At 36.4% G+C, this 18889-nt stretch overlaps 1 protein-coding gene across 1 annotated transcript in view; it reads left to right on the top strand.

Annotated features, from left to right (window-relative positions):
* The window catches only part of LOC306876347 (E3 SUMO-protein ligase PIAS1-like), a 35150-nt gene that overhangs the window by 4686 nt on the left and 11575 nt on the right, over positions 1 to 18889 (top strand). Inside the window, exon 2 of the mRNA XM_079427441.1 lies at positions 9205 to 9643. Within this exon, the coding sequence (XP_079283567.1) occupies positions 9205 to 9643 (439 nt within the window). The remainder of the gene's footprint in view (positions 1 to 9204; positions 9644 to 18889) is intronic.

The raw sequence follows: 18889 nt of genomic DNA, 5'->3' as shown, positions 1-18889 counted from the left end.
AACAGTAGTTACAATACTACTGACCTATAAAGAGTAGTAGTAGTTAGGCTAGTTCAAGGGATGTAACGATATCAAAATCTCATGATATGACAATATCTCGATATAAAGTCCACAGTACAATATTTCTTTGTGATATAAAAAAAAAATAAAAAAAAATTTAAATGTTGTAAATTTTAAAGTTCAATTATTCTATCTAATGCACTTTGAGAATTCAAAATTAACCCATGTTCTTAACTAAGAAAACTTATTTTAGAAAAAAGTCATTGAATTGACTTGTACCTGAACTTTAAAGGGGACTCAACCCTCTTTTTAGTTGTGGTATACTGTCTCAGTCTAAATTACATTCATACTGGTGTTTTAGGAAGTCAAATTAATTAGAATATAATAATAAATCTAACAATAATTTTATTATTGTTATTCATATAACAGAAATAGACATATATTGTAAAACAATTGCACTGTACAATAAATGGAAATGAATATTTCTGTATATTATTTTTGCTTTACATTACAGTATGGAAATTGCAAAACTTCTTTCCTAATTTCTACACTTGAAAGAGATATTTTAAATTTGGACTGCAGTAATGTTCCCCATTTAAACCACTAGCTGTCAGCAATACATAGTGCACTTTTAAAGGGTTAGTTCACCCAAAAATAAAAATTCTGTCATACTCACCGTCATATCGTTTCAAACCCGTAAGACCTTCGTTCATCTTCAGAACACAAATTAAGATATTTTTTGATGGAATCTGAGAGCTCTCTGACCCTCCATAGACAGCAAGGATATTACCACAATCAACGCACAGAAACGTAGCAAGGACAACGGTAAAATAGTTCATGTGACATCAGGGGTTCAACCGCAATTTTTTGAAAATTAATTAATTTGAAAATCAACATAATCAGCGTTGTTTATGCTCAGCATGCATGCTTTATCCTGAACGTAAACAATGCTGTAAACAGCAGCAGAGCTTTTATTCTGATGGAAAACTCCAGCTTCAGTGAAACTGGCTTACAAAAGAGCGTCTCACTACAATTCTAGCGAAATGCTGTAAACATCTGCCACGAAAATAAAGCATAAATGGTGACTGTAAACTGCACGATATTTGATTTTCACCGATATGCCGATATTTTTCAACTCATTTTGGCAGATTGCCGATACCGATATATTTCCTATTGTTCGGAAACAACGCCAAGTCTCTCCTGTGCAGCTATTATAAGCTAATTATTTTCAATTTTGGTTAGTTTTTAATAAGAACTTATTTGTTAGAATTAAATAAACAATAATTAAGTTATTTTATAATGAAACATTACAAAAATCATGAAGATTTTGAAAATAACTATAAATAAACTATATATTAATCCCTGCTTTTTTTTCCAGAAAGATGCAGTGGTAACCTTAACATTTTATTTTAAGATTTAACATTTGTAAATGGCCTAAAGCAAAAGAGTTGTAAAAATTCAGAAAATCTTTTAGAGCTCATAATTTGATCAAAACTGTGCTTCAAGTATGAGCCACACGTGGTCTAATCGCTAGCACACCCTGAGCACATGTGACTTAATGTATTCCTCTTATCGGCAAGACATATCAGCATAAGTTTTCATGTCGGGACAATGCCGATATTTACATTTAAAGCCATTATCGGCCGATTCCGAGACTGGTCCGATAATATCGTGCATCCCTAGTACAGACTTGAATGAATTAAGCCATATTGTGCTTTTGGTTTTAGTTCGTTTGACAGATATTGTGCCAAAGCATAATGCCCCAAAACACAACTTTAAAGACCTTTTATGTTACAAAAAGATGTTTAAATAGCATATATTTTAAAAAGTACACTTTTTGACCTATCGTTTCATATCGTCATGTGACCATGATGATATTGAGATAGTTTTGCTATCGCGATACCACGATATTGATAATACCGTTACATCCCTGGAATCTACAAACTGTATTGTCAATGCATACATTTCTATTTTTGTTTTCTATATTGAGCATATTTTGGAAAAGTTTTGTTTTGTTTTGTTATGCGAGTAAAGATAAAGTGTGAAGTTATTTGTAGCTAATTCTTATTTTTTATTTTTTTCTGTTTAATGAAACCAATCTACCACTACTCATAATTCTTTCTAGATGACAGATTATAAATGTTGGAAAAACAAAAGTTTATATCTTCACTTCTAAAGGCACATTTTTCAGTAATTACAGTAAATATCTGTAATTAAAACAAAAAATAATTAATTTCAAAATACAAAATTTTAAATGTTCAGACATACTAAAATTGTAACAGTCTGTTTTTCTGAATTCAGACTAACAGATTTAATGCAATTGTAGCTTGTCTACAAAAACATTATTAATTCTGATAACTTGCTATTCAAAATGGACTCTATAATGGAATGCATTAACTGTTTTGTTTGTTACGTTCAATGTATAATTATTGTGCTGAGCTAGTTCTCTTTACTCTTTAACCTAATAAACAACCCTTAAAACAAATTCCTACATTCATGCAAAGTTGATAAAATCCCTCCTTGTCATTTAAGTTCTCGATTTGAAAACATTGCACTTTGTCAATTATTTGGCCTATTGTTAATATTATTGTTGCTGCTGCTGTTGTTTGAAAAATCTAAATTTATGTTTTTATTTTTGTAATTTGCTAATCATTTTTCAGACACATAAACATTGGTTTTCAGTTATAAAATATCATCATTGGTTGATCTCTAGTACAATTGGCCTCTGCATTGTGCTCATTCTCTGAAAGATGAATGTGTAATTCGTAATGTGATAGAATACTAAAACAGAACACTTTCCTTTTGCAAATAATAATTCTAAACAAAACCGCACCTGTTCTTCTTATTTTAGGTTTTTTGGTCTATATGCATGTTTAGTCACTTTTGTAAATGAGCTCCATTGAGTAGCACACCAATTACATACTGAATTGTCTATTTTGTATATTGTGTTTGTGCTATTTTTCATATTGTCCATTTTGTATATTTGTACATTATTATTATTTTTTATTATTTGTGTCCTGTCCTGTCGCTATCATTCTATCGCACTGTGGAGCTTCTGTCACTAAAACAAATTCCTCGTATGTGCAAACATACCTGGCAATAAAGCTAATTATGATTCTGATTGAGTAGGTAGTTGAGTGGCTCTGCTGGGGACTTTGCTATTCACTGCTGTCATATCTGGAGCCTTTAGATCACGCTATGATAGTATGGTTACATGGATGGATGTGTGTGTGTGTGTGTGTGCTCACCGCTGGAGCTGTGTTGGTGAAACACGAAGCACTGAGGTATGTGAGTGTTGATCTTCCGCCAGTGAGCTGCAGGGCTGGAGATGGTGGGGGAGGGGCAGACGAGAGAGTTGGAGGAAAAGCTGGCACACTATTTGTGTTCTGAGCTCTTAGCTAGAGAGAAAGAGAGTGTGCATGCAAGTGAAATTGGGGTAGGTGTGTGTGCTTGTGACCCCTCAACTGTTTGTTGGCTCTCAGTCGCAGCATCAGACAGACAGGCATGTGATCACCTTCATCCTCTGAAATTACACTTCAAGAAAGATGATCTTCATCACGGGCTCATGTGCACCTGAGCCCCAAAGACAGACCGCAAACGCACCTACACAAATGATTAAATTAACACGTGTTACACCTGAGCCTGAAAAACACTTCTCTGTTTCAATAATGGAGAAACACACAAAAACCTTCAGGTTTTGTGCTGGTGTATTTGGCATTTTATGTTTCTTTCTGTTTTTAATAAGTAGAAATCTGCACGACCTTGAAGAATACTTGGCCGGATCACCCGCATCAAGTGATATTAGAGCATGTATTTGGCACAGATTTACCCTGAACCAAAATACACACACATACACGTTTACATATACTGCAGAAAAAAAAAGATTTTGCATGCTTTTCAGAAGAAAAAGAAGTACTATCCTTTCTGTTGCCTTGAGACAAATGCATCAACCCATAAATTTGCATTAGATAAGTAAATAATTTAGTTTTTTTTGCTCGTCCGCTGAGCAGTCGTAACCTTTGTGCTGTTTGTGTTGGGTGCATTTATTATTACACAGACCTTTACTAATGTGCACCTGTTTAATAAGCCCTTCACTACATGGTCAGATTCCAGCTGCGTTCTGATTCACAGGGTCCTTGCACAGTCTTCACTGCTCCCTACACACTGTGCAGGGGATTTCAGCAGAAGTTCACATGCATTCATTTGGAACTACATCAACCTCAGACAACACATGAGTCACATGGATTGGATTATTATACTTTTATGTTTATAAAAGAATTGCGCATATTATTCATATAAACTCAAGTTCTATCTGTATTTGTCAAACTTGGAGCCTCTAATAAATTAAAAATGCGTAGTCAGTTTTTTTTTTTAAATAAAGTCTGAGAAAGTCTTAAATTACAAATAAATGTTTGTTTTTTTTATCTTCTACTTAAAGAATTCTGAAAAAATATGTTTCAGTTTCCATAAAATATTAGGGAGCAACTGTTTTCAATATTGATAATAAATGTTTTAATTAAAATTAATTACAATTTTAAAATATAGTAAAATAGAAAAAAGTTATTTTTGTTCATTGTAATAATATTTCACAATATTACGGTTTATACTATTTGTTGATCAAATAAATGCAGCCTTGGTGAGTAAGTATTAGAGACTTCTTTTAAAAGCATTAAAAATATCTTACAGTCCCGAACATTTTGAATGATAATATGATGATGATATTAAATGCTGTATAAGGAAATGCAGCACTTAAGTGAAATGTGAAGTACTAATGTGAAGCACGTTTTTACATTAAGTATTTTCTGACTATGATGATCTAGTGCCTCAACATGCATGCTCGCTATGATTTGAAGTCTTTCATAAAGTGGCAAGATACCCTGTTAAGTCCACTTTGCAGAGCCATTTCAGGTGACTGGAATGGTGTATGATTGGAAAGAATGAGCTAGCTTTGCAGACTTTTTTAGCACTCTATTCTATTTGAATAAAGCCGACTGACTCTGCAGACATCAAGTACACCTCTGTGTTTCTCCTCTCTGTGGGTTTTAGAGAGGTAGTGGTGTTGAACCACTTTGAAACTCGTATGACACAGTGTTGCGCAGGAAAACCTCAGCAGGGTGACCGTATCTGACGTTGACACTGGCGCAACTAAGACCTTTACTTTCTGACATTTGGGATTTGGTGTTTGTGAAATTGTGCTGTATTAGTTGGTTGTAAATGGCTGTGGGATAAAACATTAGACCCTCTGGGCTGTGTTGAGGGAGAGGGGGATGAGTGTAGGAGGGAGATATGTGGGCGGTTGACTTTGGTGAGAAAAGTCTGAGGAATAAAATTCATGTGAACAGAACATGCAGGTATACTCTTGGCTGCTCACAAAGGTGTTTGGTGAATTCTGTAGTTGAAGCTAATTTTTATCATGGTTTTCTAGGCTTAATACTGAAACTGTCAAGTGGTGTTAAATTATATGAAGGGCCTCAAAAGTATTTTAAAGGCTTTGTTCATAAATAACATCAATACAGAACTTTTAAAACAACGTTGCGAATTGTCTGAGCTGATGTGACAACAGGTCTTTTACTCACATGAACTCCAGGTCAAACAACATCAACATGTGATTATATGTACTGAATAGACTGCATGTGTTAAACGTCCCGCTGTCTGGTTATATATGCATCAGTCAGTGTGGTTCTGCAAAATACTTCACAATGCGTCACATTGCCTCACACCCTATGATATCCAATTCCTGGAATGTAATTTAACCACAGCTACCTCCTTTATTATGATTGGACCTGATTTTTTTTATTTATTTATTTTTTTCCACAATGTCTTCAGTACTCTCATTACTACATTATCTGATTGATAAAGCAAGTCACTACTTTGACACCCTGGACATGTGAAAAAGCAAGTGTGTCTCAGAGAGAGAACTGACAGACATGTGAAGCATTTGACAGATGCGGTGTGCGTGCTCATGGTCAGGAGCCTCCATCTCTCTCTCTCTCTCTCTCTCTCTCTCTTTCTCTTTTTTCCCTTTCAGTCGAGCTGTTCAGACTCATAAGCTCAATCATACATCGCTCATTCTGTTTCGCTCACACACACACACACACACACACACACTCTTCAATGCTGTGTGAATCTCCTGTGCTGTCAGTGTGTTGTTGTGTGAGATGTTCCTGGCTGGTCTGCAGTATTTCACCTGCTTTTTTACCCTTTCTTCTGAGTGTGTTCACCAGACCGAATGATTAGTCCGTAAATGAATGTCTTCATCTCTTTTTAGTTCTGATTTCTCCCTTCACCTGAACAGCTCAGTTATTGATTGTAATTTCTGCATTTGTTCCCGACAATTGTTGGAATATGATGGATCAGTGAGTGAATTAATGACCGATTGGATTGTTAAAGGTCATTATAGGGGGAAATTAGAGTCGTTCTTGTAAGCTGCAGTCACAGCACCTTAGTCGGCAGACTCTGCTTTCAAGCAGCATTATGCCTGCTGAGTATTTTTTACTGGAGCCGTCTCTGTGTGTGTGTGTGTGTATGTGTATATGTACGTGTGTGTGTTCAATTTCATTTGTTTTGGAACCCGAGCAGCTCATGTCTCTGCCCTTCCCCCATCTCTTTCTCTCGCTCTCTCAATTCAATTCAATTCAGAAAGCTTTATTGGCATGACAAAAACATACATTTTGTATTGCCAAATCATTAAAACAGCATAGAAAGTGATTTAGAATTTCTGAACATTTAGTAAAGCTTAGAGAAAACAATAGTAATAATGAAACTAAATAAAGGCATTAGTATAAACACATGGCTAGATATAGTGAAAAAAATAATAGTGTTAATAAAATATTAATAAAATAAATAATTATAATAATAAATAAAAGATTATACTACAGACATCATGTAACAACTGAACTTAGAAATTTGAACATTGTACATTATATAGATGTGTGTAGATCTAATGGGTGTGTGTTTATTGGCTGTTTGTTGGGCTGGTTTTTAATGGTGTTTGTCCAATGGGTGATGTACTTGTCTTTTTCTGTGTTTATAATGTGTGTGTGAGTCCTGAGGCTGGCTGATCTGTGTGTGTGTGAGCTCAGTCAGTCTCAGCACCAGCTGGCACAGGGGACTCTTACTTACGCTCAGCTCTTGGTGTTTTAGGGCTTTGTAATGGTATGTGTTGGGGTCGCTTGTTTTTAGGTGTTTCCAGAATTTCAGTGCTCTATTTTGAATGTTTAGAAGGAGAGGGTATTGGCCTAATTCTCTCTCTCTCTCTCTCTCTCTCATACCCACTGTCATTCTCTTTTTCTTCCTGAACCAGCCTCTCCTCTGCTCTCCTCTCCTCTCATTTTAAAGCAGAAATGCATCATGTGTTTTATTCAGGAATGTCTGGCAGGCTCCTAGTTGTGAGAGCATCTGCTCTGATTTGTTCTTGTTTGGAGAAGAGGGATTGAGTTGTTAATCAGTGCATTCACTGCATTGTTAGCTTTTTATTGTTTGGTTAATTCTAATCTAATATCTTGTCCAAAGGAGAAGCTAATATATATTTATTTACACAGGAAAGAATGCAAACAGACATTACTTAAATGCAAATGGTTAAACGGATAGTTTCACCCAAAATTCTAATTCTGTCATCATTCACTCACTCTCATGGCATTCCAAACCTGTGTAACTTTTTTAGTTTGAAACACAAGAAGATATTATGAAACATATTTGAACTGTTTTGGTACAGTGAAAGCCAATGGAGTTTAAAACAACACTGGACCCCATTGACTTACATTGTATGGACACATAAATGCACATTTTTCACTTCTATACGGGTTTGGAATTATATGACGGTGAGTAAATGGTGACTGAGGATGTTTCTCAATTCTAAGAATGCAGAGAACGGGCTTGCATTCTCATGGAGACCGGTCATGCCAGGCTACCCTTAAAGAACAAACTCAAAATGACACAAGGACACAGAACGCATCTGTGAAAATAGAGATGTCTTATAACTCAACTGGCTGTCTCAGCACATTTTAAATAGCAGGATAGCACCACCATTGCACAATTATATAACATAACATCAAAGATGTCATCATAACTGATTAAACATTTACATTATTTTATATATTTTTATTTTACTGCAAGTATTTGTAAATTGTGCTCTGTCAACGAAAAAGTACTACAGGCTTTTTTCAGGTCTTTATCCCTTTATTAAGATTTTGGAAAACAAAACGACTTATTTACTTTCACAAGCAGTCATGCATGCAATGCAACAGCAGGAAGTTTAGAAGTTTAAAGGAATACTTAACCCCCAAATGAAAATTTTGTTGTCATTTACTCACCATCATGTCGTTCCAAACCTGTGTCAGTGTTTTGTTTTTAATGATGAACACTAAAGAAGATTTTTGAAGAATGCTTTTAGTCAAACAGTTGTAGGGAAAAAGTCAATAGAGGCTAACAACTGTTTGAACTATTCCTTTAAGCTTACATACGACGATGTCTATCCACAGCATTTACTGGGATTTTTAATGGTTTGCTTTTCTTAAGTCTGCATTTGCTGCATCCTTGATATCAAGAACACTTCTGGGTACTTTCATGGATGTCCTCTGTATTTGCATTCTTGAGGATTGGAATTGAACTTCAACGGTTGAGGATGACGTGCTGCCAAAACACAAGGATGCAAGGTCGCATAAGAACACGTACTGAGAAATGACAAGACTGTTCATTTTTTTGGTGAACTGTCTCTTTAATTTCACCAGGAAGCACACATCAATCAAGCTGGACAGCATGTGTTCGTTTGCCGTTCTGGAGAAGAATGGTTTATTATTAAGAATTTTAGTGTGTACATTGCCCGTCTTTGCTCTGCATTGTTTGCCCTCTTCTGTTTGGTTTTTCCTTCTCGTTTTCAAGCCTGTGGAATGTGACACTTCCGTTGTGTTTGTGTGTGTTTGGGGCTGCTTCTGCATATTTCATAGCTTAGACCATTACTGAACTATCCTAGCCTGAGGGAAAGCGCGTGTGTGAGAGATGTGTTTGTATTTGAGTGTGTGCCTTCAGATGTGTGTATCAGTGTCTGAGCTGCGAGTATGTGTATGTGTATGTGTGTTTGCCCAGTAAACCGTTTGGCCTATGCAAATGAAGTGCTTTTGGCACTGAAAGTGTGATGTTGTCATCGAGTTGGCTCAGAATGTGCGTGTTAATTTCTGCCGCTCCCCTTCTTTCCTTCTCCTGTAGCAAATGGTGATGAGCCTGCGGGTGTCAGAGCTGCAGGTTCTTCTGGGCTACGCAGGCAGAAACAAACATGGACGAAAGCACGAGCTTCTGACTAAAGCCTTACACCTCCTTAAAGCTGGCTGCAGCCCTGCCATCCAGATGAAGATCAAGGAGCTCTACAGACGACGCTTCCCCACCAAGCTGGTGTCCCCAGCAGAACTGGCCCTGCCCAGGGTCCACCCCGCTGCTGCCTCCTTGCCCCCCGGCCTCACACAGTTGGGATTTGATGGGCACGGAGCACCCCCATCCCCTCTACTCCCCATCTCCCTCCTCGGGCCCAAACATGAGCTGGGCCTGCCCCACCTCCCCACGAACCTGCACCCCGTGCACCCTGATGTCAAACTGCAACGGCTGCCCTTCTACGACGTACTGGATGAGCTCATTAAACCCACGAGTCTTGGTGAGTTTCTGAGATTTTGAGGAGCGATAGTGAGGTGTGTGAATGTTGGTGCACATTTTTAGTAGTGTGTTTTTTAGAACAGTGCGTATCTGTAGATCTGTGTGATGTATGGCAACCGTAGAGATGCGTTTTTCCCTACATTAGCATTTTAATGGTGTTGGCTTGTTTGGCATCAGCATGTTCGTTTGCCTGAGGAGTGTTGTTCAAATAGACTGCCAATCCCCACAACCAACCAGTCTCTCTCTCTTTTCCTAAACCTTTTCCACTCTCATTTGCATACAGTGTTGAAATCATGAGTACATACACTATGGCACCAACAAAACTCACACAGAATATTCTAGAGCACACATTGCAGTGGTCCAAACAGCCAGAGTCCAAAATTAACTTGTGAAAATCTATCTATCTATATACAGTTGTGGTCAGAATTTTACATACAGGATTTTTACCTTTCATAAAGCCATTTTTTTCTTTTAAGTATACATCTTTTGAGTCAAATTGTTACATTTAATCAGTCAATTGAGATAATAAGACATTTAGGCTGTTACCAAACAAATGAGACCAGTATAATCAAAATGAATCTTTGCAGAAGTTGCATCTGAAGTGGCATTTAGATGCATTTACACACTATTTCATGCAGCTCAGAGGGACATGGAGTGCTTTAACCAGTTAGAAATGCATAATTGTTTGACATTTTAAACATAAAACATTGAATACTGATATTTGAAATTATTTTAAAAATGAAAATAGACTTTAAAAGTGATATTAAAACCGCCAGTAGGTGGCAGAAAGTCACTGTTAATAAGTGAGTCATTGCGACTGAACCGAATCATTTAACGGTTGATTCATTCAGGAACAAACACCTTCATGTTGCTCAGAGACGCAAAACAGTGCTGTAGCTGTTTGGAATTATTGTTTGTCGGCGAAATGGAGCAAAAACAGGCAATACTGTGTCTAAAACGTAAGTCTCTTAATATTAACGTATTGTTTATTAAACTGTTGTATAAAATCAATTTCACATGCTTATTTTTGAAGAAAAAATTTTAACTATATGAAATGATGTAAATATATACATTTTGCTCCCCCCATATCTTGAATTTTGTGATTATTCTTAATGCATTTTAATAGACTGAATCATGCAGTGAAAGAACACACTCTAAATGCGTGTGCACTGTTTAACCCGCTTCATCACGTATGCGTGCCACTCCGTAGGTGTTCTGTTTGGTTTTTGCAAAATACTCGATATTGTCAAATTGCACATCGTTAAAACAACAATTACGATATTATCGCAGACGATATATATATCGCACACCCCTAGTTGAATTTATAAAAATGACCCAATTCAAAAGTTTACATAGGCTTGATTCTTAATACTGTATTGTTACCTGGATGATCCACAACTGTTTTTTTTTTCTTTTGGTTTTCCAGCATCTTTCGCGTATTTGAACCCTTTCCAACAATGAATGTATGATTTTGCAATCCATCTTTTCACACTTTCAACTATTCAGGACAAACAAGAGACTCATGAACAACTATCACCAACAAAAAACAGCAAAAAAAAAAAAAAAACAGTTGTGGATCATCCAGGTAACAACACAGTAATAAGAATCAAGTGTATGTAAACTTCTGAATGGGTCATTTTTATAAATTCAACTATTATTTTCTCTTGTGGAATATATGTGAACTTTTATATGATCTTGTTCAGGTCAGTACGAAATACAAAATAACATGCGTTTTGTATGATCCAAAAACAGTTGTGCTGCTTAATATTTTTGTGGAAACCATGATACATTTTTTAAATTCTTTAATAAATAGCAAGTTCTTTTGAACTTGAATTATTTGTAACGGTAAATATCGTCATAGTCACCTTTGATCAATTTAATGCATCCTTGCGAAATAAAAGTATTATTTCTTAAAAAAAAAAAAAACTCTTACAAACCTGATCACTTTTTACATAAAATATGCCAAAATGTAGTATATCTTGCAGCGTCATGTACAGATTCCTGATACTGCACCATGACACATATTTTGCTTTTGGAGCTTTGTTTCAAGAGTGTCTTGCCACTGTTCTGGAAAAATGGTGTAAAAGAATAAAAACTTTTGGTTTCAGAGCTAATTGTAATGATATATCTTCTGCTATGGTGAAAGTTGTTAGAAGACGTGACAGTCATTAAGCTTTTCTTTAGCTGAATCACTAGTGTTGCTTACTTCAGCGATTTTCGACTGTTCCTTTGTTCCTCAGGAATGAGTTCTGGACAACAGTATACTTACACATAGATGAGTTCCAGACTGTGCTAGAGCACTCATTGCTAAACGCAAATGACATCTAGAACTGGGTTATAGTAACAAAACATGCATATAGTGGCAGAATTCGTTTGCAGCTAACAAACACTCATCTACTTCACTCATTAATGCACAAACCTATGAAGCTTCCACCTCAAAAATGCATTCACCCCACAGCTCATGCATAAAATATCAGCCTGCTGATAGATAGATTATTCAGAGTGTGCTGTGCTAAAACATCTAAAGTCAGAGCAAAATGTCTGTTCTGGAGATTTCTTTAAGATGGGAGAACATATGAAGTGTGTTTTTGGCTGTGTGTATTTCAACTTGAGCGAAGTAAATATACTTAATTAATTTGTTCATGCACAAAATGATGTTACTGTTAATATAGTCTCTTCGCTGTTTTTTAAAGGCCATAATGATTTTGTATTTGAGTAATCCTTTTAAATGTCTTGAGTTCAGAGTCATGTTCTCTGTGGTGTAAATAGGTGCCTGGATCACACACCAACTGAAACTTTTCACAGTTTGTTTCGCAGTTGTATAGGTTTTGAATTGCACATGTGAAAGGTGATATGCAGTACAGACAACACAATCCCAGCAGTACTGGCGTGACAGTATGGCTTTTTTAAGAGAGCAATATAGTAGACTTGCTATGTTATAAAGTAAAGTGTAGCAGTTTTGAATAGGATACATTTACCTATTCATGTTAGATATGTGGTTAGTCATTAACACTAACTAAATAAACCTATACCTTCAGCCTGGGTAAAACGATGTGTTTGATCAGTTTGTGCATATTTGAATTTTCATTGAGCTTTATTTAATCATAGATTATATTCCAATGGCATTCAATCTCATTCACTGCAAGTGCTTAAGATCATTTTAGCAGTTGTGCGCTCATTAGTTTCTTGGAACAGATCTGTAGGTTTGATGTTAGCATGGTTAGATACAATTTTATTTATTATAGCTAATAAATATCCTGTTCTCTGTTTGTTCTTTGACAGTAATGTGTTGTGTTTTGATTCTCTTATTTCCCTTTGCTTTAAAGTAATGGTAGAATTAATGATGTTAAATACACCCTGCTAAATGCTGTTTAAGTCCTCGTGAGAACATCCAACTTACAAATTCTTAAAATGTTTAGGTGATTTTCATCAAAAAATTAACTCGGTGGACACTTTTCTCTTTCCATACATGCACTTCCTAAGTTTGGGGTCTGCAAGATTTTTAATTTTTTTTGGAAACAAAAACAAAAACAACAAAACAAAGCCTCTTATGCTCACCAAGGCTGCATTTATTTAAAAATAAAACATTAATACTGTGAAATATTATAATTTTAATAATAATTCTAAAATGCATTCAATTTATTAACATTTCTTCTTATTATCAGTGATTATAGAAAGTTCAAAAGAACACCATTCAAAAAAAATAAAAAAAGTTTTGTAACTTGCTGCTTTTGATCAATTTGATGTGTCCTTGCTGAATAAAAGTAATGTCTTAAAAAAAAACGGTAGTTTAGTATGAAGCTGATGCAGCATTATTGTACCTATGGTGTCACAGAGAATGATGGGGAATGTAGTCATTCAAGTCATAAATGAGTAGCATGTTTTACTAAACATTATTGCCGTTTTTCATCTATAGCACACACAATGTTCTAAATTGCTAGATTTATATATTGAGTTACACCTATTATCATAATCATTGAGAAATTCCATTTGAAAGGAAACTTTCAAATCCATTTAGAGCTCTTTTTCCTGGATTATTTGTCCTTTCATGTGAACATGTGTGTGATTCTCATTGTGCTTGAACAACATATTTATCTTTTAACAGCATAGCATTGCCCCCTGCTTCATACGCCACAGGAAGCAAGTATTTATTTATTTGTCATAATCACTTTATCATCATTATTCTGCTCTCATCGGAGCGATCCATGCACTATGCATACATTAGTCATTATCTCAATCATTCTCTGGCATGCTGGCATATAGGAGCATTTAAAGAACTTGGACCCTTTTTAAATGTATTTTCGTCATAGAAAGGATGTCAGTGTCTTTTATTAATTAGCAGAGATGTGTCTCGCTGCTGTTCGCTGCATGAATGTACTCCCACACATTGAGAGCAATGCGGTGTGCATCCTTCAGTTATGAACCAAACAATACTGTACATACACTTTCTGAATAAAGACTGCATCATAGACAATTTCAGCAATGTCAGAATAGTTTAGTGGATGAAATGAGTTAAACAGATTTAGAGTGTGTGGAGGCCCATCAGCTCTGCACTAGAAGACTCTTTGTCTCTCAGTTTACTTCAAATTGAAATGAGCTTTAATTACCGCAAACAATGCAACATTGCCGAAACTGTGATCGCATTTAAACAGAAAGTAACAGATTAGTAGATAATTCAGTATAAGTTACAGCTGTGCACAGTCTCCCTTTATGTTTTGCTCTTTATCTCTTCATTTCTTTGTGTTTCTCTTTCTGTCTTAGTGTTCTGCAGAAAGACAGAGGAATTTTTATTGGCGTGTATGTCGGGTTTAGAGTATCCTAGCAGTGTTTTCATTAAGATGAATGATCTACAGAGGCTTAGTATGGGGCTGTGTGTGTGGGCACACTAAAGCTAGAGCGCAGTTTGTTCAGCCATACCCTCACAATTTTGTGTCTTATAAAATGCGCAGTCTATGAGTATTACTTCCTGTATTGTCTTTAGTCACACTATTTTCTCTATGGCCAGATGGACATATATTAGCTTTGATAGGCTGTAGTGGTCTGATTTTTATTTTTAGTGGTCCTGTCTGTTTATGTTCACTTCAAACATCACTGACTATGTTTACACGAATACCTAAATTGATCTCAGGTCACGCTATTAGTGGGTCGAGCGTGTAAACAGATCCGCTTACAGTCATGTGCGTCTCGTGGATGTTGGTTTGCATGGTTTTCGAAGTGTTTGGCTTCCCATAAAGCTCATGACTAAATAAAACGGTTACTAACAGTAGTATGCAGTTTGATATGCTGATGAGTGACTGCAGCATTGCTAAAATAAACACATACATGTAATATTAATTGCTCTCGCAATCAGTGCTGGGATGCTTCTTCCCCCTTTCCATTACTCCAGTCTTTAGTGTCACATGATCCTTCAGAAACCATTCTAATCTGCTGATTAGGTGCTCAAGAAACAGTTCTTATTATTATCAATGTTGAAAACAGTTGTGCTGCTTAATATTGTTGTGGAAAATGTTATACATATTTTTTTAGGATTATTTGATTAATAGAAAGAACTGCAATTTTTTGAGAGAGAAATCTATTGTAAAATTATAAATGTCATACCTGTCACTTTTGAATTTTAATGCGTCCCTGATAAATGTAAATATTAATTTCTTCCAAAAGACCAGATTTTCAGACCAGATTTAACCTACCTATCATGTAACAATGATGAAGTAGTAGCCTATGTATTTCATTGAATATCCATGCTTCTAAATTAAAATAAACTAAATTCAATTAAATGAAGTGCCTTTTATTTTTATTCCATTCCATTACCATCTTATTGGAATTTTTATATTAGTGCATTCCTGAAGTGGATTATCTGGATTATTACTCATATCGTGAAATGAGATTTTGGTTTGTTGGTTTGATTTTGCACCAGTTCCACACAAAATTGTGCAGCCGCAGTGAGTGTCAGTCTAACTATTACTTAACTCAGTATCCAGAATCATGACTCAGCCAGCCTCTCTGAAGAATGAAAACACACAGACATCACTATCAATCACACAACACACAGCCAGCCGTGCAGTCAACGCACTAATCCACAAAACACCCTCCTGTGAAACAGAAAATCAAATGCTTATTTAGCCCATTCTAATCTAAATTCAGCAACAAATGACTTTACCAATGAGAAAGCTTTTGTTAGAATAAGCACAGCGTTTTGTCATACATAAAAACTCATGCATATCTTCGGGTTTTTGGTTTGGCTTCACATTTGTAATCGGATGCTAAGAAAGGTACACTCTTAAAATACTGTTGCCCTCGCACATGGCTGCAGAGCAGGATTTATGTCTGTGTTAATTAGGTGCGTGGAGAGAAGCGGGAAGGTTTGTCAGAAACAAACTGTAACACACAGGCCTTCTCGTCCACTTTACATCCAACTGTTGAAGCAAATCAGATGATAAAGACTGCTGTACTATTTTTAGATTAGATATGGGGGAGGGAACTTGTGCTTGTGCTCTCTCTCTCAATCCCTCTCTCTCTCTCTCATATGCCCCTGTCCGCCTCTCCCCGTCAATCTCCCTTTGTTTCCCTCCATCTCAACACCATTATTTTCTCTGTCTCTCCCCTACCCATCTTTCTCTTTCTCTAGCTCTCTCGTCTTTTACCTTCCCAGTGTTGATTGTGAGAATAGAGATCAGGCTAATTATGTGTCATGGAGTCGATTTTGCAGGTTTAATTGCACCCCTGCTGTTTCATGTTAAGGAAAGCGAGAGATTTGATGAAGGTGCAGGAGAGAACAAGAGACAGATTGAATACAAGCAAAGCAGGAAAGAAAGGGCCAGAGGAAGGTACGGCCTGTGAAAATGTGTAGGTGGGTGTATGGCGGCACCTGTTTGGCCTTTCATCAGCACGGCCCTGGTCAATATTCATAGTTTAATGGAAAGTAATTAGCTCCATAACGATACCTCATACACTCATATTCAGAGAATGCTCTCTCTTTTTGATGTATGCTGATGAAATAGAGCAAAGTCAACAGACCTGTCAACAGGATGCTGTATTGTATGTGTATGAGAAGGGAAACGACAAATGAAGGCAATGGAGAAAATAAAACGAATCGAGAATAAAAGCAGCTGGGAGGGGGAGAGCATGCAGCAAGTGTCGAGAAAGTAAAACGGTAACAACCTGAAAAACAGCTTCACAAATGAGCAGGAAATTAAGACATTTTGTGTCATTTTTGAAGATGCGTGTTTACATGATGACCTTCGTCAAAATAACAACATGACACCACCTGCGAATCGAATGTCTGATTAACAAATCAAGCTTTCTGTTAGGAAGATATTATACAAGCAAGAGTGCTATAGTACATAAAGGTATATTCAGTAATTCTTTAGCTAGCGTTAACATCGCTGTTCTTCTGTACTTTAATGGTTAGATGCTTTACTGCCATCTATCAACGTGGTTCATCAACAAGATCATCATTCCCTTGCCTTTCCAACAAAAAAGAAGCTACTGTTGGTGCCGATAGCCTTGTGGGCAGCATGCTGACATGCAGTGCCGTTGCACTACGGGCGTCCCGAGTTCGAATACCGGCACGAGGACCCATCCCGATCCTGCCCCCCTCTCACTCTCTCTCTCTCTCTCCCACTTTGCTTTCTGTCAGCTCTACACTGTCCTATCATAATAATAAAAAAGAAGCAACTTAGGGATCACTACTATCACTGTTTTCTCTGTCATAAAATCTTTTCATCTTGTGTCTGCCGTACTGATTTTTGCGCTCATTGTCTGTCTTTGTCAGTATTTCTGTCTTTCAGTCCTTTTCTGTTTCTTCAGTCATCTAGGTTCTGACTCTCCCAGTGTTTTTGCTGGTAAAGCATGATAATTAGTGTGTTCTGTTGTCTAATTTTCACTCTTCGCTTCACCAAACAACACTATTGTAGCGCAGGCTGTGATCTTGATACGGTGGCCGAGAGAGCTCAACGCGCTGCAACTTCAGAAAACATATACAAACAGAAAAAGCACCAGCAAATCAAGAAAACATCTACATCAGTTTGACAGCAGGTGCTGCAAACGCTCACAACGCAAACAAATAAAGAAACGCACTGCAAATTCTCACAACACAACCAAATAAAGAATTTTATTTGCAGCGCTTTTCTTTGTGTGGTTGTGTTGTGAGTATTTGCAGCGCGTGTGTTGTCAAATTGATGAAGTTGTTTTCTTAATTTGCAGGTGTTTTTTCTATTTGCAGCGCTTTGAGGTCTCTCGGCCACCGTATCTTGAGGATTTTCTCTGACCTTCAGTGAAACATTGCGGGACATGTCATTTCAGCATGGCAAAATACATTAAGGGGTGACCTCTAATTAAAACGCTTTTTTTATAGAAAACTATCATAAATACAGTATCTTCACAGAAATATTATTTGTTTCTTAATGTGAAAAACTTTTAAATGTAAATTCAGAATAAATATTTCACTCAAAGCTGAAAACAAATGAACATAACAGGGGTTGTTGTATTCTGTATCTCTGTGTCTTGGGATGCAGCTTGTTCAATCAAATTCAAGGAGTGGAACCATTGTATAAAAACAATGTTAATCTTTGCATGTATATGTCTGTTTAATTTTGTTTTGTCATTTTTAAATATATTACATTTCTGTTGTCACTTGACATGATTACTCCAGCTGAGCAAGCGATATCAAGAGGGAAATGGGCTGCGAGTGAATGGCTTGTCTTAGAGACATTTAAATTACTGGTGTGACAACGTTTGGCTCTACTGAGTTTGTGTCAGTGTGTAGCAGTGAATGTTATTTTAGGGAAGATTTCTCTGGATGAGAGCACGTGCATTAGTTAGATTGTTCTTTACCTATGTTTGTGTGTAAGAGTGCAAAAGTGAATAAACGACACAGTAGTTGACTTGCAGAGAGAGTCTTTTTTCACGTGATCAGCTTTTCTAATGATTATAATGTTTACCAGATCTCTCAGAAACCTCAGCTGGTTTATAATAGGGCTGCCACGATACCAGTTTTTCATTACACAATTATTGTGACCAAAGCAATTCAAAGTAGTTGTGTTATCGCAAATCTGTAGAGCTTTTGGAAAAAAAAGTTCAATACAAATCAGTCAAATTCATCTTTTACTTTGTTTATTTTGTGTTTGATCATTTTTGGCCAATGAATCACACTGAAAATACAAGTAGTCCTACAACATATCCTAACTCACTTTTTTGTTGCATCACACAGCAGCCAATGAGCTTGCTGCTCAACATTCAAATGTTTGTT

The sequence above is a fragment of the Barbus barbus genome, assembly GCF_936440315.1.
Source record: "Barbus barbus genome assembly, chromosome: 1".
Taxonomy (NCBI): domain Eukaryota; kingdom Metazoa; phylum Chordata; class Actinopteri; order Cypriniformes; family Cyprinidae; genus Barbus; species Barbus barbus.
Note: the sequence above shows the minus strand (reverse complement) of the source record. Positions and strands in the feature narration are given on the sequence as shown.